Below are 27213 nucleotides of genomic sequence, written 5' to 3'. Positions count from 1 at the left end.
TACTGCAGGTCATTAAATGCTAATATGCAGTATATGCGCCATAAGTGCTAATTAAATGCAGGTTTTGGCCCAATATACGGCTGATTTAATGCTTATCTTTCCTATCCCCAAAAAATCGAACATAAACAAAAATATTTTCCCCTGCGCATTTAAGTCGCTTCATATTCTTCCCTTTCCATTTTTACTCACACTCTCCTCTGCGACTTTGGGGCTGTTGTTTATTTTTGCAGTTGTTTTTGCTGTTTCCGCTGAAATTGGGATTCGATCTCACAATCCTCTGGCTGATGATGATGCTGAACTGCGCTACAGGATGAGCTATAAACGATCATATAATGTGCGTTGATTTTTTGATCTATTAAAGGCTTGAGTACCACACCGGCAGTTATTTTGCTAGCCCGGACATAATTGAACGGATAACACAGCGCAACATTTTTTTGTCTCAAGAACAAACTTATGTGTCTCTGATAGATTTTGGGCCGCTGAATCCGAATCTGGGCTCAGATTTGCTCCAGCACGTCACAATTTTGAGCTATACCTCAATTCATAGGGAAAAATATGCGATTTTGGGCTTTTTTAACTGCAAGCCATTAAATATGGAAATATATTTTTCAACCAATCAAAGCATAAATTGGTCAATTAATATCTATTTTAACGACTCATGCAAAATATTTCGTTTTAACAAATAAAATTTGATAGATTTAAGCATTTTAAGTCAGAATGTAAACTTGCATGCAATTTTTGGAGGGTGACTTGTATGGGAAATATTCTACACACCATAAATCGCTTAAAACTATCAAATTCGACTTGGTAAAATGAAATATTTTGCATGAGTCGTTAATTTAGATGTTAATTGACCAATTTATGCTTTGATTGGCTGAAACATTTATTTCCATGCTTAATGGCTTGCAGTAAAAAAAAACCCAAAATCGCCTATTTTGCCCTATAAATTGAGGTATAGCCCAAAATTGTGACGTGCTGGAGCAAATCTGAGCCCGGATTCGGATTTAGCGGCCCAAAATCTGTCAGAGACACATAAGTTTGCTCTTGAGACAGATCAAAAGTTATGTTTTGTTACGCTGTGTAATTGAACATTCCACATAATACACGATGGCATAATTGGTCTCTTATTACGTGCGATTTGTTTGGAAAACAATTGTTCTCTCATTGATTTGCTTCGTTGCTACCTGTTGCTACCAGTAAATGATAGGACATCTGAATGGTAATGGATCCTTTAGTCGTGGCACATGAATTGAAAAGTTGAAATGTGTAACAGGTTTAGCATCGCTCATCTCTCTTAGCAGTTTTATGGCAATAAAGTAGCAGTTAGGATGCTTGTTAACTAAAAAATATCGTGCATTTGAAATGCTACACAACAGCTGTTAGATTTTAAACAGCATTTAAATTGCTAATACAGAGCAATTCAGCAGTCGAACTGCTACGATACAGCAGCAAGCAGATATAATGCAGTTTTATAGCTGAAATACAGCTTATTTAAATGCTTATTGGTTACCTGGGTAATGACGTTGAAGTATAGCCTAGGATATGCCGAAAATCTTTGCCGAAGACCGCAAAGTGATCCGACGCTTGTGAAAAAAGTTATTCACCTGGTAACTTAGGCCAAAAATTGAGATTTTATTATTGATGTTATTCCTTTACATGTTAAATGTTAAGCACCACCGGGCAATCTGTACGTTATAACTTTTTTCACAAGTGTCGGGTCACTTTGTGGTCTTCGGCAAAGTTTTTCGGCATATCCTAGGCTATACTTTACAGTCATTAGTTAGATCGGTTTAGACAAAAAAAAAATCAATTTATGAGAAAAATGCAAAAGAGCACGTTTTCCCATACTAAATTCCATACAAATTTCAATCGCAATGCGGAATACGGGGAAGCAACCAATCGCGCCCAAATTTTGCACAGTTGTTTTGGACGCTAAAAGGAATCGAAAAAGCTTTGTTCCGAAAAATCGACTTTGTTGACCCGGTCTAATACCCACGCTTTTTGTATCATTTTATTGCAGAAACGGAGAATTGCCTTCTCACTATATTAAAATTCAGCTCATTACTACAAATCTAATACTACATCGAACGTGTCCCATTAAAAGCTTCGACGGCTTTTAGAGTAATGACAGAGACTCGAAAAATCACTGGATCATGGCAAAATTTCTGAAATAATGATTGGAGGTTCTTTGTAGTTCTGAAAGGTGTTTTTGTAATATTTGTGAAAAACGTCCAGTCCATTGGAAATTTTTGAATTGTTAAAGTTTCGTGGTCAAACTTAGAAAAACCTCTTTAAGAAATTAATTGTTTTTTAGGCTTATAATTTGATATTCTGACACACACAGTATGTCCTGTAATTTCCGATAATCCTTAAACGATACATATAACGTCCTTGAAGAAAGCGCTGGAAGAACTCTGAAATATGTATTAATCGTGTAAGGTTTCTAGAATTTTTTTTCGAAAAACTTGCTGGATTTTCTTGATTTATTATGGCAGGGGTTTTCAGGTCTTTGAGCTTGTAGTGCACTTTTTTAAAATAAGTTGCTTCGCGGTACACCTGCTCATTAGTGTACAAGAATGCAACTTCAAATTTGTAGGTGACCCGTTGGAGCATCTTCCAATATTTATGCATCCCTTGTTATAATTTATTCGATTAATTTTTCATCAAACGGGTAGTACATTTTGAAGTGAAGCTATAATTTTAAAAGTGCTCCGGTGCTTTTGTCAAGGCTACGTAGTGTAGCAAGTACATCGCGGTGCACGGATCTGATAACCATTGCATTATGGAAAAATAAACCCTCGAGCAGTCGCGTCTTCGGCCACCCCCAGCGACACCACGCACACGCTGTGTATCACAAGCGAGCTTTTTTCATGGTGCATGTACTCAGTACACGACGCGACCGCTCCCGGATTAAAGAATTATTAAATTGATGGAATTCCTAAATAAGTTTTGAGTGGAACATGCATCGAAACATGTTTGTTGGAAACTCTGACAAAATTATCAGAAAAAAAAAGAGGAAAAAGGAGAGTGGATTTCAAATGGCTTGGCGCGGGTATTGCAGGTTTCTATTCGACACCTCTGCCTTTGTAGGTCAAAATAGTACATTTATTTCCATTCTTGGAGAAGCTTTTCTGCAAAATCCCAGAAGACAATTCTGTCTAATTTTCGAAGCGAGTAGACTATCGCAGCTATGAAATTTCCTGACAAAAACATCAAAGCCACTTTTGAAAAATAACTATGTATTTTTGAGATTTTTTGTGATACATATTTGGGGGATTTTAAGAATTTTGAAGGAATTTCTGAATGGTTTGTATTGTAGGGTATTTCAACCAACAGTGCACAATGGGTCCAGAGCCGTATTTACGAAGACAAAAATGTTTGTGCCTAAACCTTAAGTTTTAGATTCATATTTTTCGACCTTTTTTCTCTTCATTGTGAAATTAGGGTGGTCCCTCTAGTTTAGCTGATCCAAACATCTGCTTTTTAATAGTTTTATGTACGCTTACAAAATGTTCTACAAAGTTGTAAAAGAACTTATTTGGAGTAAGTTTGCCGAAGAAACCATTATTCTATCTCTTATGGTTCCTAACTTATATTTTTTTAAAAGAATCATGTTAGGGTGATCCATGATATTCAGTTTTCTTGCAATAACTTTTGACCCATTCGTTTCTCGTAAAAACTTCGTTCCGAGTACTTTTGGAACTATCAATGACGCACATTTTTTCCAAAGAGCTCAATGTACTATCTCTCATAGTTAAAAAGATATTGGCTTTTTTCTTCAAAAAATCACTTCTTTTTCAAAAAGTCATCTTGAAAAGGAGCAAATGGATTTTCAATCGCCGAATTGCATTAAAAATATCGTACTCTGTTCTATTGATGGTGAAAAAATTGTGAGTACCTTTTTTGTTTGAAACTTTTTATTGAATTTTAAAAATACGGTTTTTTACATAGAAAATCAGTTGTAACTCTTAAAATCAATGAGATACAAGGTTGGGGTCTTCGACAATATTGTGAGTTTTTGGATGCTGTGAAAGTGCTCGGAACAAAGTATAGCGAAAAAATCAACGCATAAAATTATATTGAATAATAACGTATCTTCGTAAATGCGGCACTGGACCCATTGTGCAGTGGAATCGAGAGATGAACCAGCCTATAAGGGCTGAAAGTCTCTTAAATAAAGACAAATCAATCAATCAATCAACAGTGGAACCCTTAGTAGCTTGCTCCGATCGTTTAAACAGTATGATTTCCTAAATGAATTGTCTTAACCAATGATTGCGCGCGCAACGAGTTCTATACCTTTCCAATCCGGAGACGGCAGGTTAGATTGTTCATGCAATGGCAGGCAAAGAAAGCCCTTAAATTGATAACTGTGGAAGTGCTCAAAAAACACTAAGTTGAAGCGAGGCAAGCCAAGTCCCAGCTGGGACGTAGAGCCATAAACAAGAAGAAGGATAATGTGTAAAGTGTATGGTTAATCTTTATAGTGTAGAGCATGAAATAGGCAGTTGCACTTGGAATAAATATCTAGTTAAATTTTGATAGATCTGTAGTTACGCAACAGTGTGTAGTTGAAAACACATATTCAATTTTTAGTTCAATATTTATTTCTCACTTTTCAAATTCAATGAGTTATTAGGAGTTGAACATTGAGATTTGGGATTCCTTACAACAATAACATAGAACAAGCACTTCTCTGATGAAAACTAACAAACAACTAGCAACAATTTTGAAAAAGGAAACATTTCAGAAAAAAAAACTTTGACATTGCGTAAGATACATTATAGAAAAGAAAAACTTAATTCTAATATCACATGACTATACGGTCAACTGTTGTAACAGAGGATTTATAGATGAGGCACAGTGCTGTTGAAATTTGGGAATGAGTCTCCGGAGCCAATCGTCGATTGGCTCCATTAGAGCAAGACGATGTATCTCTGTAGTTGGATGGAATGTGCTTAGGTCCAGAATCATTTTGAGCAAGCGATTCTACTTAACTTGGGCTTTATAAATTATATTTAGTCCTTGCTACTGGTGTTGTGATGACTTCCAGTTTTTGAATAAAACTAAGTTTATCAACTTTACTTTGCATATAGTTAAATACCTCACCATCTGAGGCTAAACTCAATGCAAAGGAAATCAAATTGGGTTAGGGATCCATGTATGTACCAACTCTTCGAAGACTGGAAAGTGCTAGTACCTACATGCTAAAATCCTGAACATATGTTTCATTATTTGAATGGTATTGCTGCTAATGTCAAAACCTTGGTTCTAAACTTCTTACTGGGGAGAATTTAGCGGTAAACAAGGGTGATGCTAGGTTTCCGATGCATGGCCAATTATCAGTGTTCTTGTTTTGTTTTCTATAAGAAAGAAATTTCTAAGAAAACAAAACCAAAACTGTATCAAAATCGATACTTTATTGCCCTCCAATGGAAATTGAGTAATGCGACATGCACTACACTAAGGATGGAAATGGAGGAGAACGTGCCTCTGGAGCCGACTTACTGAGACACTAAGGATACGGGTATTGTCACAATAGATCTAAAAACTGGTCGCAGTGACAGACCCGAACAGGAGCAAAAAAATAACTTGGGCTTTCTTCCGTTGAGCGTGGGCGCAGGAAACCCATACGAAACCGTAGGCCGAAAAATGGTTTTGTATAGCAGAATTTTGATGTTGGAGTCTAAGCGAGAGCCGCTCCTGACAAGCGAATACAACATTCTAATGAGTTTGTCGATTTTTTGAATGCAGTTGGTCACATGGCAGTCGAATTTCAGCTTCTGTTCAGCGTTACACCCAGATAGTCAACATTTGGAGACCACGGAATGTCCACACCATTGCAAGAGAAAAGGCTCTGAGGTTTAAATCTAGAGCTTCTACGGCAGGTGAAGAAAATAGCTTGGGATTTCGCAGGATTAACCTTAAATTTCCATTTTCTTAGATACTCTTGAATAGAGTTCTGCGCTTCTTGATGGGTCGAATCGATGACAATTTCGGCGTCACGATGAGAAGCCAAAAAACCAATGTCATCAGCGAAGAAGTAGTATTGTATTCCGTTGACTTTCACTATGTCGACCGAGAAATTTTGTACAGAGTTGGGCTCAACACAGAAACTTGGGAATCTCTAAATGGGACGGACTTTCGATCTGAAAGATATCCGTTCACAGTAACTTGAAACGTATGGTCCTTGGGAAAGCTGCGTATAATTTTCAAGATCAACGTTGGAAAGTTACTGAGGTGCATTTTGTGCAATGTTACAGTTCATATCGAAAATCACTAATATAACGGCTGTAGATGTCAACGACTAAACTATAGGACAGTTTGGATGACGCTGAGTATCCCAAAAGTGTATTACAGTTTGTATTAATCAATTTAATAATTTTAATTGAGTATTGAGTCGTTTCGAATATCCCAAATGAATTTTGGAGTGGCTCCTGTAATTCCAAGGGGGTCATCATTAACAGTTGGACAACAATTCATAGCGAAAATAATTACTGTGCAGCTGTAGATGAAGGACTCATCTCCAGGATAACTTGGACAATGGACAACCTTGAATATTCCAAAAGTATAACGCTAACCATAATGGATTATGCATCGTTATACTCTGTAAAATGGATATAACTACTATTACGATTGTTGACATGAAGTTCTTCTCTTCGGAGTAGTATGGTTGGTCTGTGTGTGGCTTAATTGCCCCAACATCGGGGTAGAGAAAAAAAAGTATGGCTGGTCTGAAACAGGGGTTCCCAACCTTTTTGAAGTGGCGACCCACTTTAAGAATTGTCAAAACATCACTCCTAATTCGTAATTTTTCTGGTAACTTATTCTGGAATATCCACAAAGACAGTTTGACGAACTACAACTGGACTCATGTTTTTACATGGTTAGTGTGTAATCTTCATGGATGAATAAACATCTGGATGTTTTTGAAACTACTGGAAAATCGCTTTTGCAGTTATTTCGTCCCTTTCGACCTGATTTCCGCCCACTCTGGGAATCACTGTTTTGTACCCATCTCTGTTACTGATTACCGATGTAGCAAAAAAAAAACACAAAACAAAGTTACTAAATTAAAAATTGGCATAATTTGCACAAAATAGAATAAAAAAAAATAACTTTTGTTTTGGTAACACCGCGGCCTCCCTGGGCTGGCTTCACGCCCCCCCAGGGGGGCTGCAAACCACCGGTTGGGAACCCGTGGTCTAGAATCTTCCAAACGGGGTTTGGAATGATGCGTACAATTCCAAGGGGATCATTGATAATAGTTGGTTACTTGATGTTAGAGCTTATATTTTATATATAGCAGTGATCACCAAACTGCGGCCCGCGGGCCGCATGCGGCCCTCGAGAAGGTTTAGTGCGGCCCGCGATCTGATCGTGATATATATCAGAGATTGCAAAAACTAATAGCAAACATTTTTATTAAAGCCATTTTAAAAAGTAAAGAATTAATCCCCATGCAAAAGATAGAAATAAACAAAAAGCTATTTTAAATCGGTATAATTAACTTTGGGGGAGAAGCTCAGGTAAAATATTATCTCCTGGGCGCCCATTAAGAACACCACCCCCGGCGAAGACTGGCGCTCGAGCCTAGCTATTTAGCACTGTAGTTGGAGGAAATGCCAATGCAGAACCCGTAGCTTCCGGGAAGGTAAGCCCAGCTCCCTGGGTTAGTGCGTTGGTGTCAGGCCCTGCGAGCCAGCCGTAAAAAAGACTAGCACCGGAAAATCAACAAGAGAAGAATGCGAACCGATACCAATGGCGACGACCACAGCGACGAAAAGGGACTTGCGATTGGAAGCTCGGTACGTGGAACTGCAGATCTCTCAACTTCATCGGGAGCACCCGCATACTCGCCGATATACTGAAGGACCGCGGGTTCGGAATCGTAGCGCTGCAGGAGGTGTGTTGGACAGGATCTATGGTGCGAACGTTTAGAGGTAATCATACCATCTACCAGAGTTGCGGCAACACACGTGAGCTGGGAACAGCTTTTATAGTGATGGGCGACATGCAGAGGCGCGTGATCGATTGGTGGCCGGTCGACGAAAGAATGTGCAGGTTGAGGATCAAGGGCCGATTCTTCAACATTAGCATAATAAACGTGCACAGCCCTCACTCCGGAAGCACTGATGATGACAAAGACGCATTTTACGCGCAGCTCGAACGCGAGTACGACCGCTGCCCAAACCACGACGTCAAGATCATCATAGGGGATCTGAACGCTCAGGTAGGCCAGGAGGAGGAATTCAGACCGACGATTGGAAAGTTCAGCGCCCACCAGCTGACGAACGAAAATGGCCTACGCCTCATCGATTTCGCCGCCTCTAAGAACATGGCCATTCGTATCACCTTCTTCCAGCACAGCCTCCCGTATCGTTACACCTGGAGATCACCACAACAAACGGAATCGCAAATCGACCACGTTCTGATCGATGGACGGCACTTCTCCGACATTATCGACGTCAGGACCTATCGTGGCGCTAATATCGACTCCGATCACTACCTGGTGATGGTTAAACTGCGCCCAAAACTCTCCGTTATTAACAACGTACATTACCGGCGGCCGCCCCGGTACGATCTAGAGCGACTGAAGCAAGCGAATGTCGCCACCGCATACGCGCAGAATCTCGAGGCAGCGTTGCCGGACGAGGGTGTGCTCGATGTGGCCCCTCTAGAGGACTGCTGGAGTACAATCAAAGCAGCCATCAACAACGCAGCTGAGAGCACTATCGGGTACGTAGAACGGAGTCGACGAAACGATTGGTTCGACGAGGAGTGCAGAGCGGTTCTGGAGGAGAAGGATGCAGCGCGGGCGGTAATGCTGCAGCATGGAACCCGACAGAATGTGGAGCGATACAGACAGAAGCGGAAGCAGCAGACCCGTCTCTTCCGGGACAAAAAGCGCCGCCTGGAAGAAGCGGAGTGCGAGGAAATGGAACTGCTGTGCCGTTCACAGGAAACACGCAAGTTCTACCAGAAGCTCAACGCATCCCGCAAAAGCTACGTGCCGCAAGCCGAAATCTGCAGGGATAAGGACGGGAGCCTCCTGACGGACAAACGTGAGATGATCGAAAGGTGGAAGCAGCACTTCGACGAGCACCTGAATGGCGAAGAGAATGTAGGCACGGAGGACCAAGGCAGCGGAGGAAATGACTATGTTGGTGCAGCAGAGGACGGGAACGAACCAACTCCCACGCTGAGGGAAGTTAAGGATGCCATCCACCAGCTCAAAAACAACAAAGCGGCTGGTAAGGACGGTATCGCAGCGGAACTCATCAAGATGGGCCCGGAAAAGTTGGCCACCTGTCTGCACCAGTTAGTAGTCAAGATCTGGGAAACCGAACAGCTACCGGAGGAGTGGAAGGAAGGGATAATCTGTCCCATCCACAAGAAAGGCGACAAGTTAATGTGTGAGAACTTTCGAGCGATCACCATTTTGAATGCCGCCTACAAAGTGCTATCCCAGATCATCTTCCGTCGTCTTTCACCTAAAGTAAATGAGTTCGTGGGAAGTTACCAAGCCGGTTTCATCGACGGACCAGATCTTCACCGTACGGCAAATCCTCCAGAAATGCCGTGAATACCAGGTCCCAACGCATCACCTGTTCATCGACTTCAAAGCGGCATACGACAGTACCGACCGCACAGAGCTATGGAGAATTATGGACGAGAACAGCTTTCCCGGGAAGCTGACTAGACTGATAAGAGCAACGATGGACGGTGTGCAGAACAGCGTAAGGATTTCGGGTGAACTATCCAGTTCATTTGAATCTCGACGGGGACTACGACAAGGTGATGGACTTTCCTGCCTACTATTCAACATCGCCCTGGAAGGTGTTATGCGACGAGCCGGGCTCAACAGCCGGGGTACGATCTTCACGAAATCCAGCCAATTTGTATGTTTTGCGGATGACATGGATATTATTGCTAGGACATTTTCAACGGTAGCAGAACAGTACACCCACCTGAAACGTGAAGCAGCAAAGGTTGGACTGGTGGTGAATGCCTCAAAAACAAAGTACATGCTGGTAGGTGGGACTGAGCGAGACAGGACAAGCCTTGGCAGCAATGTTACGATAGACGGGGATACTTTCGAGGTGGTAGAAGAATTCGTCTACCTCGGTTCCTTGCTAACGGCTGACAATAACGTGAGCCGTGAAATACGAAGGCGCATCATCAGTGGAAGTCGTGCCTATTATGGGCTCCAGAAGAAACTGCGGTCAAAAAAGATTCACCCCCGCACCAAATGTACCATGTACAAGACGTTAATAAGACCGGTGGTTCTCTACGGGCACGAGACGTGGACGATGCTCGAGGAGGACATGCAAGCACTCGGAGTTTTCGAGCGACGGGTGCTAAGGACGATCTTCGGCGGCGTGCAGGAGAACGGTGTGTGGCGGAGAAGGATGAACCACGAGCTCGCTGCACTTTATGGCGAACCCAGCATCCAGAAGGTAGCCAAAGCCGGAAGGATGCGGTGGGCAGGGCATGTTGCAAGAATGCCGGACAACAACCCTGCAAAGTTGGTGTTTGCTAACCATCCGGTTGGTACAAGAAGGCGTGGAGCGCAGAGAGCACGATGGGCGGAACAGGTGGAGCGTGATCTGACGAGTGTTGGGCGTGACCGACGTTGGAGAGCTGCAGCTGCAAATCGAGTATTATGGCGGCAAATTGTTGATTCAGTATTATCATGAATTTGATGTTAACTAAATAAATGAAATGAATTAACTTTGAAAACCATTTTCATCTGCAAAATAATTATGCTCAAAAAAGTTCGACTCTGAAATTTTATTCTGTAGAATTTTAAGGACTTGTATGTCGAAGTTAAATCCTGAAACTCTATTAAAATTAGATCGAAATAAATTAACCTAATTTACAGCTCTATTGTCCACTAGGGCACTGCATGAGCGATTCCAATTGGAAGCTGTACATACACTTTGTACAGCGCCTAAATGTATTCTATTCTAATTGTACTTCATCGAACTGGCTGCTGTTGCGCTGCTTTCATTTTCTACCCTATCATGGTAGAATGATGAGCACGAGGATGTTGAAGTGTGGCTGTTGGTTGTTCTTGTTTCCAGTCCGGTTGGGGGTCCATTATGGGTTGCCGTTCGCCGATGTCCAAGTATCCGGGTTCATTTGAGCCATGGGCTCAGAAGATGGTCAGTGTCAGCTGCTCTCAGGGGGAAAGAGTAACTGACGAAAGTGCCGGGGCTGGGATTGAACCCATGACCATCTGCTTATGAAGCAAACGTGTTACCAACTGCGCCACGGGCCCCAGCCAATTTTGATTTTATCGAAGTTTTTTGGCGATTCAAAAACCCCAACCATAAAATCATTGATGCCGACTTGAAAGTCCTCTCGAGCTCTTATATACCTACCTCCTATGGCCCACGTTCTGGCTAGTTGGCCCAATCTTATTATGATCTACAGGACTTCGTATGCAAACCGGCTTAGGATTTCGGTTTATATCATAGTTTTATCGTTCCCCGATACAACATTCTAAATAAAACCGTCTTCTGACTTGTTAAATATTTATTTTTTTTTTCACTATCAATGTTCGATCGTCAGAATAAATTATGCTTGATCGTTTATCCAGCCATGAATTGGAAAGATTCTTATCTGGAATTCAGATTTGTTTTCCTATTTAATATGTGTTAGGAAATTTGTGGTGAATGTGACTGTGATAATGACAAAAAAAGTGCGCCACACAAGCTGTGCATTATTTGGAAGTTAAATGCATTAATTTACTCGGTGGAATTGGTTGCAAAAAAGGTTTTTTCAACATAGTGGAGTTTCAAAGACATAATGTAATTTTTCTGAAAATAAAATGACGGAAACGTGTTGAATCGTTAAATTTGATCTTAAGCTATACGTGAAATCAGAAAATTGAGTAATGGTTTACATAAATTAATGTATCAAATTAATGTATGTACATAAATTTTCCCGGCTAGGTGACATATTTTTCTGATAAAACCCTGTATCCTGTCGATTTCTACAATAAAGCTAACCCTCCTGAGGTGGTCATAATTTAGCTCATGATAGAACTAACGGTTTTATCACAGCATTTATTGGTCTGTGTTACGGCCACGAAATCTTTTGTTGGTTTTAAGCATTGCCTCACAGTTTTATAGACTAGTGGTAGCAGAGGACGGAGAGTGCTGAGAGTCGATGTTGAAATGGCAGAGAGATTGGGATTCCTCTAGAAAAGGTAGGTGGACGAACAGGCTCATACCGAGCGTGTCCAAGTGGACGAGCAGGCCCCATGGGGAGGTGAATTTTCATTTGACACAACTTCTGTCAGCCAGTCGCTTCCCAACTCTCGATCGGTTCAGTTGTATTTCGCTTTATTCTGGTCCTCAGTTGAGTGTGGTGCTATTGTGAAAGGTTTAGCACAAGGTCGTTTATTTCAAAGCTAAGTATCTTTTCATTGCTATTTCTATTGTCGTGAGTTCGCATTGTTCCGTAGCTCATTATCGGCTGCTCGGGATTAGCCCCAGTAGCCAAACATGGACGGCAATGAGGGCTCGTCCTCTGAGAATCCCTTAACTGCCGACAGAACGCCTTTGATTGTATCTTCAATCATCGCCCTCCAGCCTAAAGATCCTCAACCGACTGACTCCCGCCATCGATTTTATCCGGCTTCAGTAAAAGGCCCATATGAGGTATTCCTGCGACAGAAGGACAAGCCGATCAACGTTCTTTTGATTTCTGCGGAGCTTTACAGTAATTTCAAAAGGGGCTGTCCATAAACCACGTGGTCATGAGGGGGGGGGGGGGGGGGTTCGGCCAATGACCATTTTGTATGGACGAATAAAAAATTTTGTATGGACTAATGACCACGCGGGGGGGGGGGGGGTGGGTTTAAGAAGTCCCAAAAAAATGACCACGTGGTTTATGGACAGCCCCAAACGGTCAAGGAGGTCCGAAAGATTGCTTTTAGCAAGGTTCGCGCTGTCTTGACAAGTCGGGAAGAAGCAAACAACGTCGCTCTTAACGAACGCCTTTCTCGTCTTTATCGGGTATATGTACCATCAAACCTAGTGGAGATCGATGGCGTGATTCAGGAGGCTGACATGGATTTAAGGCGCCTCCGAGAGGAGGGCGTAGGAAAGTTCAATGACCCCCGCATCTCTCCGGTTCCCGTGTTAGAATGTGCGCAGCTCACCACTGCAACAGAAGATGAGAATGGAAAGTCTTTCAAGCCGTCCGATTCGATTCGTGTCACATTCGAAGTAACCATTCTACCGGATTACCTGGAAATCTGTCAGGCAATCATTCCCGTTCGATTGTATTCCCCTAAGCCCATGCTGTGCAATAAATGCAAGCGATATGGGCACACGGAGAGACTCTGTGCTAACAAAGCTCGCTGTGGAAAATGTGGAATGTCACACCTCGATACAGCATGCCCAATTCGAGAAAACATCTGCCTCCATTGCAAAAACAGCCACGAATCTAAAAGAGAATGCCCTACCTACAAAAAACGTGCTAAGTTTGCTGCGGCACGAATCTGGCAAAAGTCGAAGCTTAGTTATGCGGAAACTGTAGGAAACTTGCCTAGCTCCGATTTTTGCCATGAAAACCCATATGCTTCTCTCAGTGAGCTGTCGGATATTGATGAAAATGAATCTGAATCAGTCTGTAGCCGATCAGAATCCCTAAAACGTAAAAAAATGGTGCGTCCAAGACAATCAAAGAGATCAAGGTCATCGGATCATCAACAGAAACCCAAGACTAACATACAAGCTCAGAATTCCACTTTTGTTCAATCTCGAACGCCTCAGTCGAATGCAGTCCCATCGTCTTCTCGTCAGCACGGTTCGGTAAACTCTCTTCCCCCATCGCTTGATTTACCATCAACTTCTCGTCAATCACAATTCTCCCGTAAGCAGCCAGACTTCCACTACAAAGAAGCTGATTTCCCTGCCCTTGCAGGCGCATCCGGTGGCCCATCATTTTTCAGGACAGTTCCTAATACAGCGAAAAATACAGAAAATCCCTCTCTAACCGTTGGTCTAATAGTCACACAGATAATTAAACTGATCTCGGAGATATTCCAGCTTAGCCCGGTTTGGACTGATATCCTCTTAAAATTGATTCCCGTTTTGAACATCCTTTTGAAAAAACTAATTTCAACATGGCCACTCCTTGGACTCTTGGTGTCTATCGATGGCTAATTCGCTCCCAAATCAGAAGTTTTCTCTGTTCCAGTGGAATTGTCGTAGCATTCTGCCAAAGATAGCAAATTTGAAATGTTTCTTACTCAAACTCAATGTTGATTGTTTCGCACTCTCTGAAACCTTCCTTACGCCAGAATTAAACTTCAATCTCCCGCATTACAATATTCTACGATCTGATCGGGATATACGAGCTGGAGGGGTTTTGCTGGGGATAAAGAATTGCTATTCATTTCATCGTATAGATCTACCAAATCTGAGTCCTATTGAAGTCGTTGCTGCTGAAATGGAAATTGAAAATCAATCTTTTGTTATTGCTTCTGTCTATGTTTCTCCATCAGCGAATGTGAACCCAAGTGTTTTGAGAAGATTAGTAACCTATCTTCATCATCCAGTATTTATTCTAGGGGATTTTAATGCCCATGGTTGTGCATGGGGCGAAGACAAAGATGACGCTCGAGCGAACATGATCTACGACGTTGTAGACGAATTCCACTTATCGGTGTTGAATACCGGAGAAATAACACGCATTGCATGTCCCCCGTTTCACAACAGTAGAGTCGACATTTCATTGTGTTCATCAAGGTTCTCTCTAAATTGTGTCTGGTCAGTAGTAAATGATCCTGCTGGTAGTGATCATCTACCGATTCATATAACGTTCTGTACGAAATCCAAATGCAATCAAACAATTTCTTACGATTTGACCAAAAACATTGATTGGAAAAAATACGCATCAATTGTCTCGATGGAAATTGAAAACTGTTTAGTAGAGGAAGCAGATCTTCATGGATTTTTAACAAACCTGATTTTAAAGGCGGCCGAAAACTCACAAACAAAACCAATCCCTACTTCATTAACTAAAATTAGATCTCCTACGATCTGGTGGAACAAAGAATGTCCAGACATTGTCAAACAGAGATCGGAGGCTTTCAAAAAGTTCAGGAAACTGGGACAAATACAAGATTTTTTAAACTATAAAAAAATAGAAGCAAAGAGCAAAATGATACTCAAAACTAAAAAACGCAACTTGTGGAAGCAGTTTGTAGAGTCCCTTACAAAGGACACTGCTATGCCAATTTTGTGGCAGACGGCACGTAGATTGAGAAATTTCTATCCGAACACGGCAGATCCACATGATTTCAATGCTAATTGGATCGATCAATTTGCTGAAAATGTTAGCCCTTGCTTTGTTCCAAATGAAAAACCAATATTCATTGATAATAACACTCCCGCAATTGACCTCATCGCTGGTTTTGGATTGACTGATTTAGAAAATGCTTTAGTTTCGTGTAATAATTCTTCACCTGGAATGGACGGAATCAAATTTTCCCTACTGAAAAACCTACCCACTCCCGCTAAACAGCTTCTTCTCCGATCGTATAACTGGATATTTCAGAACAAATCCATTCCAGTTGCCTGGCAAGACGTGAGGGTCGTGGCGATCCTTAAAGCCGGTAAGGACCCCGGTATATCACAATCCTATCGCCCTATCGGTTTGCTTTCGTGCACTCGAAAAGTTTTGGAGAAGATGATACTTGTTCGACTCGAATTTTGGGCCGAAAAAAATCAGGTAATCTCCCCGACACAATACGGTTTCCGCCAAACAAAGGGAACAAGAGATTGCCAGGCGTTATTAGCTGCAGATATTCAAATTGCTTTCCGATCCAAACAAGCCTTAACTGCCGTTTTCCTTGATATTAAAGGGGCTTATGACTCAGTTCTTATTGACGTGCTATGCAAAAAGTTGTGTGTTCTTGGAATCCCAGCTCAATTAGTTGGGTTCTTGTTCAATCTACTATCGTTTAAAGTTATGCATTTTTATCAAAATTTTCAAATCAAAGACGTCCGTAACTCATACCTGGGATTAACCCAAGGTTCGGCTCTCAGTCCTTTGTTGTATAATCTTTACACCAGGGATATAGACAATTGTATCGAGAGCGGGTGTGTCTTAGTGCAATACGCCGACGACGCATGTTTGTGGGCCTCTGCTAAGGATGTTAAATTTTCCGAGCGACCTCTTCAGATTTGTTTGAATAATCTCACAAAGTGGGCAAGTGACTTAGGGATGGAGTTTTCTGCTTCAAAGACGGAATTCGTTATTTTTTCTAACAAAAGACTGTTGTCACCAGTGAAATTTCACATGTACGATCTCCAATTATCTCAGAGTCTCTCGCATATGTATCTAGGCTTATGGTTTGATTCTAAATGTACGTGGAAAGTTCATGTTCAGTATGTTGTACGGAAATGTCAACGGCGAATAATTTTTTTATGTACTATAGTGGGAACATGGTGGGGTGCCCACCCAACGGATATGGTAAAATTGTATAAAACAACAATTTTATCGGTGATTGAGTACGGCTCGTTCGTTTTTCACATGACAGCTAAGTCACATTTTATTAAACTGGAAAGAATTCAATTCAGATGTTTGAGAATTTGTCTAGGTTTGTTGAACTCTACTCACACCCAGTCTGTTGAAGTGCTGGCTGGGGTGCTTCCTTTGAACATTCGTTTCTTTGAATTGAATTGCAGATTCTTAACGAGTAGTCACATAGCATCCTCAAAACTGATGCTACGATTAGATGAACTGTTCAGAATTCACCCCCAGTCAAATTTTCTTCGATCATACAGAGAGTGTCTCGTGATACCAACTTCCCCCTGCTTAGATTGCTTTTACGATTACGATGTTCCGGCACGGCCCTATAAATTGAATGTCAACACTTCTCTAGTTCAGAGCTTGGCAAACTTCGCGAAACCGTTTTTACCAGTACAGGTAAACCAATCCTATATGGAAACTTTATCGACTATCAATGCAGATGAAACGTTTTTTACTGATGGATCTCTGGAAGCAGATAGCTGTGGATTCGGAGTTTACAGTTCACACCATCAAGCAAGTTACCAGTTAGAGACACCGTGTTCAATCTATACAGCCGAATTGTTAGCTATCAAATACACAGTTGATTATATAAGAACACTATCTCCCCAAAATTATCTGATTTGCTCTGATAGCCTTAGCTCATTAGAAGCGCTGAAAAATATCAGAGTAACAGCAAAAACTAATTTGATCGTCTTACACATAAAAGACGTTGTAGCTAGTCTTACTAGGGATCGATATGGTATAACATTTTTGTGGGTTCCATCGCATTCTGGGATTGAGGGCAATGAATTAGCAGATGCTCTTGCCAAACATGGTTCGCATAATGGGGAAATATACCACCATATTCCAGCGGCCGAAGATTTTTACCCTCTTATCAGACAGAGTTCATTAGCATCCTGGCAAGAAACCTGGTCCGGCAGTGAATGTGGAAGATACTGCTTTAGTATTTTACCTAACGTAAGATTCTTCGTGGTTTTCATCTTTACAGTGCAACAGACTATTCATTAAAAATATGTCGCGTCTGATTTCGAACCATTATACGCAAAACGCATCTCTTTTCAGAGTGAATATAGTCAACTCCAATGTTTGTGACTACGCCATGGATTACGGAGACATTGATCACATCATTTGGACATGTGAGAAATTTGAAGGAAGAAGGCCCGACATGTTGCGAGAACTCCAACAAAACAACCGATCACCGCAACCCATGAGAGATGTACTTGGACAAATGGACATAGAGATGATGAAGATAATCAACAATTTTATTTTGAATTCAAAAATTCAGTTATGAGTAATAACCTTAAAATACACTATTTTTGTTTTTTTTAGCTATAAAAACTAACAAAAATTATATTTTGTAAAAAGATTGTAAACAACTAACATGAAATATCGGCTCCGCTAAGGTTTTCCAATGAGCCTAATAAACTAGTTTGTAAATAAAAAAAAAACTTCTGTCAGGCCATGGGTGCTTTACCCTACGTCTCCACAGACAGAAATGTCTTGCCATTTTGCTGCCAGAAAGAGAAAACGTAACAGAAATGATCAACACCGCTGCTTTCCATGCAAACAGCGAGAGAACATTTATGTCATGACACATCTGTCCAGCAAAATGGCAAGACATTTCTGTCTAGTGGAGAGTCGGGTTAGGTGGTATCTGCACAGATTCGGACATGCAGACTCCCCCGCATGTCCGGAGTGTGCAGACTGCAACTGGAGTATGTGCTCTTTGAATGCCCACGTTTCGTGGAGCAAAGGTCGAGTATGCAGGAGGTATGCGGTAGAGATATCACGCCTGACAACATTGCTGAAAGGATGTGAACGGTGACGGACAAGTTAATTCCATGGTTTCTCGAATCGTACTTGAGCTACAGAGAAAATGGCGAGCCGAACAACAGCTAGTTGCGTTGGCCTCCCTATCCAGGAATTTCAGTTCCGCGGGTAGTCTATGTAGGTTCCGGGTTATTTGACCGAATGCCATTTGGAAAAATGCCATGTGGCCGAATCCCGTTTGGCTGAAAAAAGAATTATGAACTTAAGTGACCACACCTAATGATGATATCAAAAAAAAATATGAAATGTTTTATGAATTCACGATTCAAGATGAAAATTGCCAAAGCTGAAATGTAATCCACTGGGGTTGATAACGTACACTGGGCAAGACTGAAGTGGTTGCCGATGAGCATTAGAGAGTGAAAATATGTATAAGGGACTGTCCATAAACCATGTAGTCATTTTTCTGGATATCCCGAACGAAAAAGTGAGGTTATTCTTTCATACAAAAAAAATAAATATAATTTTTATGGACTATTCAGTCTTCGTCCTAAACTAGACACCCATTCCCTCAATGACCACGTGGGTTATGGACGGCTTATAAGATACAAAAACTCATTTCACTCAATCAGAGAGGCTATTCTGCTTAAAGGATTCGAGAAGTTGGTTCACGAAAGAGTTAGGGTAAAAGCTCCCTTAGTGGAGGTAGTACCAATAGTGGTGGTAGTGGCATTTTAGCACTATTTCGACCAAAAAGCTTGCAAATGGTATTTTTAATAGATGCATCATACCTAATTAACAACATTAATTCAGTTTTGTGTTCAGGATTTGGCGGAAAACCTATTTTAAATAATTATTTTCCTTAACTTTTTTGCTCCTTTGCACCTATAGTGGTGGTAGTGTTCCTATAGTGGTAGGTCCCATAAGAATTCAATGGGATGCGCCACTATAGGGACCAATGTTAAACTTTACCTCCATAATAGGAACCATGTACCTATAGTTGGTGCAAGTGATTTATTAGCAAAAATTAAAATAAACAATGGTTTTTACATTTTTCTTAGCAAATTTAAGTGAAAAACTATCGATTAACGACTTCAGACTGTTTATTTCGTGGTATTATCAATTTTATTCAATTATTTTAGTACGAGAAGCTACTAATTGCACCACTATTCGTACATTTACCCTACCATTTAAAAGATCGGTTCTCTAAAAAAAATGGTAATATTTATTGATCGATTGCCGACCAGGTCGATTTAAGAATCTGTGTAAAATGTACATTTTACGTATGTACGTACACACAAGACTTCCCTAGTTACTTCCAGTTTTCCCTTAGGTCATGTTTTTAACTGAAACTCTACTGCTGTGGTTTATTACTTGTTTAGTTTACATTGTACCAGAGAGGACGCCACTTGAATAAAGATTATTCAATCGCAAGCTCAAACATTTGCGTTCGTCGTGCACGGACGACGGTGCGGTGCAGTCACAAACGTCTCACACGACTGAACCCAAGTTTAAAATTAGATCAATTCATCTGTATGTGAAGTGGTGGAATAATGCTCGCTTGTTGGTGAATATAATTACCCCCATCTTCTAACCGTGTCTTTTTTGTTCTCTGCTTTTCCTCAACAGGAAACAACAAAAAGCAAAAGAACGGCAAAGACAAGGAAGCAACCCCTCCGCCAGCCACCGGTGCAAGTGAACCCCTAGTCAACGGACACAGCGCGGCCGTCAACGGAATGAACGGTCACACATCGGAAGGCGAACAACCAGCCGGTGAGGAAAAGAAGAAATCCGAGTCGGAAGTAATGGAGATCATCCAGGACACCGGATTCACAGTGCAGATCCTGTCGCCGGGAGTGGAACCTCTTTCGATTCAGGTTTCCAGCATGGAGTTGGTGCAGGAGATTCACCAGCTGCTGATGGATCGGGAAGACACGTGTCACCGGACGTGTTTCTCGCTGCAGTTGGATGGAGTGACGTTGGATAACTTTGCAGAGCTGAAGAACATTGAGGGTTTGAAGGAAGGATCGGTGATTAAGGTTGTGGAAGAGCCATATACGATGCGCGAAGCCAGGATCCATGTAAGGCATGTGAGAGATCTGTTGAAATCGATGGACCCGGCTGACGCCTATAATGGTGTGGATTGTAGTTCCTTGACTTTCCTGCATACCATTACTCAGGGTGACATTCTGGAGAAGAAAAAGGGTCGTTCGGAGAGTGTGGATTGTACCCCTCCAGAGCATATCATGCCAGGTGCTAAGGACAGGCCTCTGCTTCCGCTACAACCTGGTGTAGGTAAGAAAGGGCCACAACCGTTGAAGGTGCTAACGACTTCCGCGTGGAATCCTCCGCCAGGTCCTCGGAAATTGCATGGGGATTTGATGTACTTGTACGTGGTCACGATGGAAGAGAAGAGGTTCCACATTTCAGCTTGTCCTCGAGGTTTCTATATCAATCAATCGTCGGATGATGTATTCGATCCGCGTCCGGACAACCCCAGTTATCTGTGCCATTCGTTGATCGATCTGCTGTCGCAGATCTCACCGACCTTCCGTCGATGCTTCGCGCAAATGCAGAAAAAGCGTACCCAGCGGCATCCGTTTGAACGGGTCGCTACGCCGTATCAGGTTTATACCTGGTCCGCTCCGGCTCTGGAACATACAATCGATGCCATCCGCGCGGAGGACACTTTCTCGTCTAAACTGGGCTATGAGGAGCACATTCCCGGCCAGACGAGAGATTGGAACGAGGAGCTTCAGACGACGCGTGAACTTCCGAGGGAAACCCTACCGGAGCGATTGCTTAGGGAACGTGCCATATTCAAGGTTCACAGTGATTTCGTAACGGCCGCGACCCGAGGTGCGATGGCTGTTATTGACGGAAATGTGATGGCAATCAATCCCGGAGAGGACGCTAAGATGCAGATGTTCATTTGGAATAACATCTTCTTTTCGTTGGGATTCGATGTGAGGGATCACTATAAGGAGTTGGGAGGGGATGCTGCGGCCTTCGTTGCTCCTAGGAACGATCTACACGGTGTTAGAGTGTACTCTGCTGTGGATGTGGAAGGATTGTATACTTTGGGAACGGTGGTCATTGACTATCGTGGTTATCGAGTTACTGCCCAGTCGATTATTCCGGGTATTCTGGAACGGGAACAGGAACAGTCCGTTGTGTATGGATCGATTGACTTCGGAAAGACTGTACTGTCGCACGAAAAATACCTGGAATTGTTGAACAACGCCGGAAAGCATCTTAAAATACTGCCACACAGTGTCTTAAACGAGAAGCAGGAGGAAATCGAGCTGTGCTCGTCGGTTGAATGCAAGGGAATCATCGGTAACGACGGTCGCCATTACATTTTGGATCTGCTGAGAACTTTCCCGCCGGATGTGAACTTCCTGAAATTGGATGAAGAGCTGAGCAAGGATTGTAAGGCTCTTGGCTTTCCGATTGAGCACAAGCACAAACTAAGCTGTTTACGTCAGGAACTGTTGGAGGCATTTGTTGAGAGTCGCTATCTTATGTTCATCAAACATGCGGCGTTCCAACTGCAACAGTTAAATTCTGCCAAGTTGAAGCAGAAACAGGAAGCCAGGGACACGAAGGATGGTGAGAAGAAGGAAGACGCCAAGGCAATTGAAGCTGCCCCGGCCACTACCAAAGAACCGGCCAAAACTGATGCCGCAGAATCGAATAATAATGTCGAAGCAAAGGCAGAATGCCCTATGAAGGAGGAAAACTCGGACAAAGCGAAGGATAAACCATCCAGCTTACCAAAGGTCGAAACAGAGGAAGCAAAGAAGCTGATGGAGTCGTTGCTGTCCAGTGACGAGAAGAACGAGAGCAAGGAGGTTGTGAAGCGTGCCTGCGAAGCGGTTGGATCACTGAAGGAGTACGAATTCGACATCCGTTTCAATCCGGATGTATACTCACCAGGAATCAAACACGTTGACAATCAGAGCGCGGCCAATTCTCTAAAGAAGCAGAAACAGCTCGTCAAGGATGCCGCCGAGTTCCTCGTGAAACACCAAATCCCAAGCTTCGTTCACGACTGTTTGGACCATACTGCGGCTCCCATGGATGGAACTACCCTGACCGAAACTCTGCATAGCCGAGGTATCAACGTTCGTTACTTGGGTAAAGTTGCTAACCTGCTGGCCAAGATCAAGCAACTGGAATACCTGCATACGATTGCCGTCTCGGAGCTGATCATTCGCGCCGCCAAGCACATCTTCACCAGCTACATGCAGAACACTGAAATGATGAGCATGGCAGCTGCCATCAGCCATTTCCTGAATTGTTTCCTGACGGCCACCTCAGCGTCGCACTCGGGAAGCCCATCGGAATCGGATGCTCTTCTCACCAAATCCGGTTCCGGCAGTAAGCAGCGTCGCCAGAACAAGCGTTCCGGCGGCAAGAGCGGAAAGCCCTCATTCCAGTGCACCCAGGACAACAACGAATGGCAGCTCCTAACCCCGAAATCTCTCTGGTCCCAGATCCAGAAGGAACTCAAATCCTACTGGGATTACGAACTGCTTCCAGCCGGATCGCATGACTCCGTTGATCCAGTAGTAGGCCATTACCGTCTACAGAAAATCAGCTTACTTCGTGCTTTCTGTCTCAAGACCGGTGTCCAAATTCTGCTCCGCGAGTACAATTTCGAAGCGAAGAATAAGCCCACCTTCGGCGAGAACGACATCGTCAATGTTTTCCCCGTGGTCAAACACATCAACCCGAGGGCTTCCGATGCGTACAACTTCTACACCACCGGTCAGAGCAAAATCCAGCAGGGCTACTTCAAGGACGGTTATGATTTGATCAGCGAAGCGTTGAATCTGCTGAACAACGTCTACGGAGCGATGCACCCGGAGAACGCCCAGTGTCTGCGAATGCTGGCCCGGTTGAGCTACATCATGGGCGATCCGCAGGAAGCTCTGGCCATTCAGCAGCGCGCGGTGCTGATGAGCGAGCGGGTCAACGGCATTGACCATCCGTACACGATTGCTGAATATGTAAGTTGCACAACATATTTGGGTGTGGGTTTTATAAGATACCCTTACAAATTCGATTATTTTCATTACAGGCTCCACTTGCATTGTACTGCTTCGCTAATAGTCAAATCAGCACTGCCTTGAAGCTGCTGTACCGTGCCCGGTACCTGGCCACAATTGTGTGCGGCGAAAACCACCCGGACATTGCCCTGTTGGATGTAAGTTTACACGCTAGTGATACGTTTGAAACCTTACTAAATTATCATTATCCAATCTCCAGAGCAACATCAGCTTGATTCTACATGCTGTCGGTGAATACGAGCTGTCTTTGCGCTTCCTCGAGCACGCCTTGGCCCTCAACATCAAATACTACGGCGAGAAGTCTCTGAAGGTAGCCGTTAGCTACCATCTGGTGGCCCGGACGCAAAGCTGCATGGGTGACTTCCGGTCGGCACTGAACAACGAAAAGGAAACCTACGCCATCTACAAGCAACAGGTTTGTTACGGCGAACATCTACAAAATAAACTTCATACTAATTTTGTCATTTTTCTGCAGTTGGGTGAAACGCACGAGAAGACGCAGGAATCGTCCGAGTGCTTGCGCCATCTGACCCAGCAGGCGGTCGTGCTGCAAAAGAAGATGAACGACATTTACTCAAATGGGAAGCTGACCAGCGGGCTGCCGCCGATCCACATTCAGCCGCCGTCGATGGGTTCGGTGCTGGACATGCTGAACGCCATCAACGGTATTATCTTCGTACAAATTAGGTGAGCACGCTTGTTTGCATTCGAAAAAAAAGGCTTACATTAGCATAAGAAAGGGATTATAACTCTGTGTTACAAGTGTTATATCTGGTGGTCTTTACCTAGGCCCAAGCTCTTGTCGAATTATCCAAATCCATGCAATTTCGTTTGTTCTTTTCAATCTCGTTCATAATTTGTGTGATTCAATGATTCGAAAGATCTGATCTATGGTTATACTTAGTATTTATATGATATACTTAGTAATACTTAGTAATGATTCGACTGAATAATTTTGTCATTCGGCATAAGGCCGTTTGGTATAAGGTCACTTGGCATAAATGCATTTGGTATAAATGGTCATTTGGCATAATAAAGAAGGGTGCATTTCGATTATGCCAAATGACTTAATGCCAACTGTCCGCTCTCGATAATTTCTTGATTTTTACTGGCCCTTTGCAGTCTAGGGGATGGTTTTGTTTTGCCCGACGTTTCGTCACTTTGTATTTGTCCTTTTTAAATGATGGAACTGTCTACTATATACTCTGCCCCTTTTCGCACAACAGTCCCATGTTTGCTGGGTTTCCTATTCACATGCGACAGTTGTACGAATAGGAGCAATACTGTTCTTTGTTTTTTGTCTCCTGTCGTTTTGTGCGTTTGGAGCTTCTTGTTTGTAGTTTTTAAACATTTATACAATTATTGATGGAAAGGGGGCACTAACGTTTTTAACGGCCTGCAATACACTGTACCCAACAGAAACACGCGTTTCGATGAACATCATGCTTATCAGAAAGTAACACAGTAAAACTAACAAAGTGCAATCTCGAAAAAAATCCCAAAAACAATTGAAACAGTTCATGACATTTTTGTCCAAACTTCCTTCGCAGTTCCAAGGAAATCGCCAACTTGAAGAACGAAATCGAAAAGCGCCAAAAGGAGGGCGGTGGCACCTCTGAGCAAGCAGCTGCCGCTCAGGCCAGCCAGGAGGAGGTCGATCGCATGCTAACCGAAACCATGGCCAAGACCGCCGCCGGGATTCCGTTTGAGGATCACGACAAGCACGAGCTTCCCGTAGCCAGTTCCGATGCCAGCAGTAGTAAGCAGAAGAAGGAAGACGACACCAGCAGTAGCGTGCCCGAACAGCAGGTAAGCTGAAGAAAGGGTCCATCTGGCCGGCTTCGGCGCTAGAAGCACCACTGATTGCTCGCAGGCACTTCTTACTACAATAATATCGATACATTACACTACAATAACTAGCAACTGATGTGGAAGTCGGGGACTCCCATGAGGATTCGTTGCCCTTAGTTTTCGCGTTTGTTTATTTAGATGGCGCGCTCGGATTTAGTAAGAGTGTCGCTTAGAATAGAGACCATCTAGGTTGTTTAACCTGATAACGGTTGATAATATTGTTTCATTAAGAATTATGCATCTACATTCTTCTGTTTGTTTCATTCTATGGCTATAAGAGCTGAGAAACGCACACTACATTTCTTGAATTCAATTTACTTATAATTTTGCTATCTTCGTTAGAAGGAAATGTGCTTTATTAGGTGAATTCTTATAATACTAATATCAGCGACAAACCAAATTGAGCGAATCACAAACGGTCATCAGAAACGTGCAATAGCAGACTGTTCAATGAAGGTCTCTAAAAGAAAAATACAGCGTTATTTGCAGTCAAACTAACCATTAATATGCCATCGAATCTTCAAATGTACGCTCTAGTCAGCGTAGCAAACAGAAAAACTGTAATCAACATGCTGAATTCATCCAAATTTGTTTGTTCCAAATATTGCTCACGTCCGATAAACCGTTTAGGCTTTATTACAGTTGTAATGACCAAAGTTTGGTCCTAAAACTGCTATAAAACCTTTATAAAACACCAGTGACGTAATGTCTTATCCCACTCGAACTGAAATCGTAAACAACTAACTGTTTATGACGCTGTCAATTGGCGACCTTGCAGAGCGAATATCATTCTAACTATAATCCCATAGAACAACAAGCATTACAACTTAGAACAACAAAATAAAACTTGAATAAGGACATAGACCGCTGCAATCAGCGCGTACCTAAGTAGGTAGTCCAGCGATTTTGCACAATAAATGTAGACTCCAATTAATAATCAACAGAAACAGACAACAAAAACACACACAACACAAGCAAACAACACTATGTAGGCGCGCGTAGTTAGTCAGGTAGAACAAGTTGGAGAAACTCGTAGATCATGTAGACTTTCAAATTTACCGGATTGTATCCGGGAAATACAAAAAAAAAAATATGTAGATGAAACTGAACAAAACACCGAAACGAAAGGAAAAACTGTGCAGGTAAAAATGTCCAGGTTTAGAATATTTTGATGCTTCTTTAATATCCATTAGCAATGGCAAGTCGTTAGTCGTATCCGCACGAAAGTTCTGGACGGTTTAGTTGGATTTTTGCGGTGTTGAATATTGAGCAATAAAAGGAAGGAGTAGTAGTTTTCGGTTTCATTATTTTAATACGGTTGACTTAGCATACATGAGAGATAGATGAAAGAAAGCCTCATTTATTTTTACTTTGATCTACCTTCCGTCATCTGAATCGTTCTTGGTCAATAAGGTAGGAGTTCGTGCAGCTTTCACGAATGTTTAGCGGTTCCAAGTCTTCTGTTCAACCGTGTACGTACAGCCTGCTAACCTGTTGATATTGTTTTTGTTATTCTTTTTCCGCGATTTGAGCTTTGTAATCTTGGAATTTACCGTACACGCCATGTCCGAAGCAGCAGATTATAAAACTTGAATGTACATCGGGTTTCTCTCCACCAAACATCACTATTCAAGCTGTATTTTCATTTGCAGAAGGTTTCAAAATATTCTGTCGGTGAAAATTTTTCCATACATTTTGTATGGGAGAGAAATTGGCCGAAAATGAGAATTTCATGCAAATTAGTATGAAAAACAGCTAAAAAGTTCAAAAAATCAAATTTTCCCCGATGAAATATTTTAAAAGCTTCTGCATATGATAATGTAGCATGAATTTTGACATTCTGTGGAAAGAAACCCGATGTACATTCAATTTTTATAATCTGCTAGTTCAGACATAGCGTGCCGTATTTTATACGTTTCATAACATTCGCACCCTCGAACTATATACTGCAGGCATCTAT

The 27213-nt window shown here is 42.4% G+C and overlaps 1 protein-coding gene across 1 annotated transcript in view; it reads left to right on the top strand.

The window, feature by feature from the left end:
* LOC109418842 (clustered mitochondria protein homolog) overlaps positions 1–26566 on the top strand; it is a 41274-nt gene extending 14708 nt beyond the window's left edge. Inside the window, exons 2-6 of the mRNA XM_029857057.2 lie at positions 19957–23342; positions 23414–23539; positions 23602–23817; positions 23878–24089; positions 24953–26566. Coding sequence (XP_029712917.2) covers positions 19957–23342; positions 23414–23539; positions 23602–23817; positions 23878–24089; positions 24953–25220 — 4208 coding nt within the window. The 3' untranslated portion in view covers positions 25221–26566. The remainder of the gene's footprint in view (positions 1–19956; positions 23343–23413; positions 23540–23601; positions 23818–23877; positions 24090–24952) is intronic.
* The last annotated feature ends 647 nt before the right edge of the window (positions 26567–27213 follow it).

Source organism: Aedes albopictus, chromosome 3, assembly GCF_035046485.1.
Source record: "Aedes albopictus strain Foshan chromosome 3, AalbF5, whole genome shotgun sequence".
Classification (NCBI taxonomy): domain Eukaryota; kingdom Metazoa; phylum Arthropoda; class Insecta; order Diptera; family Culicidae; genus Aedes; species Aedes albopictus.
This window is presented reverse-complemented; position numbering and strand designations above follow the sequence as displayed.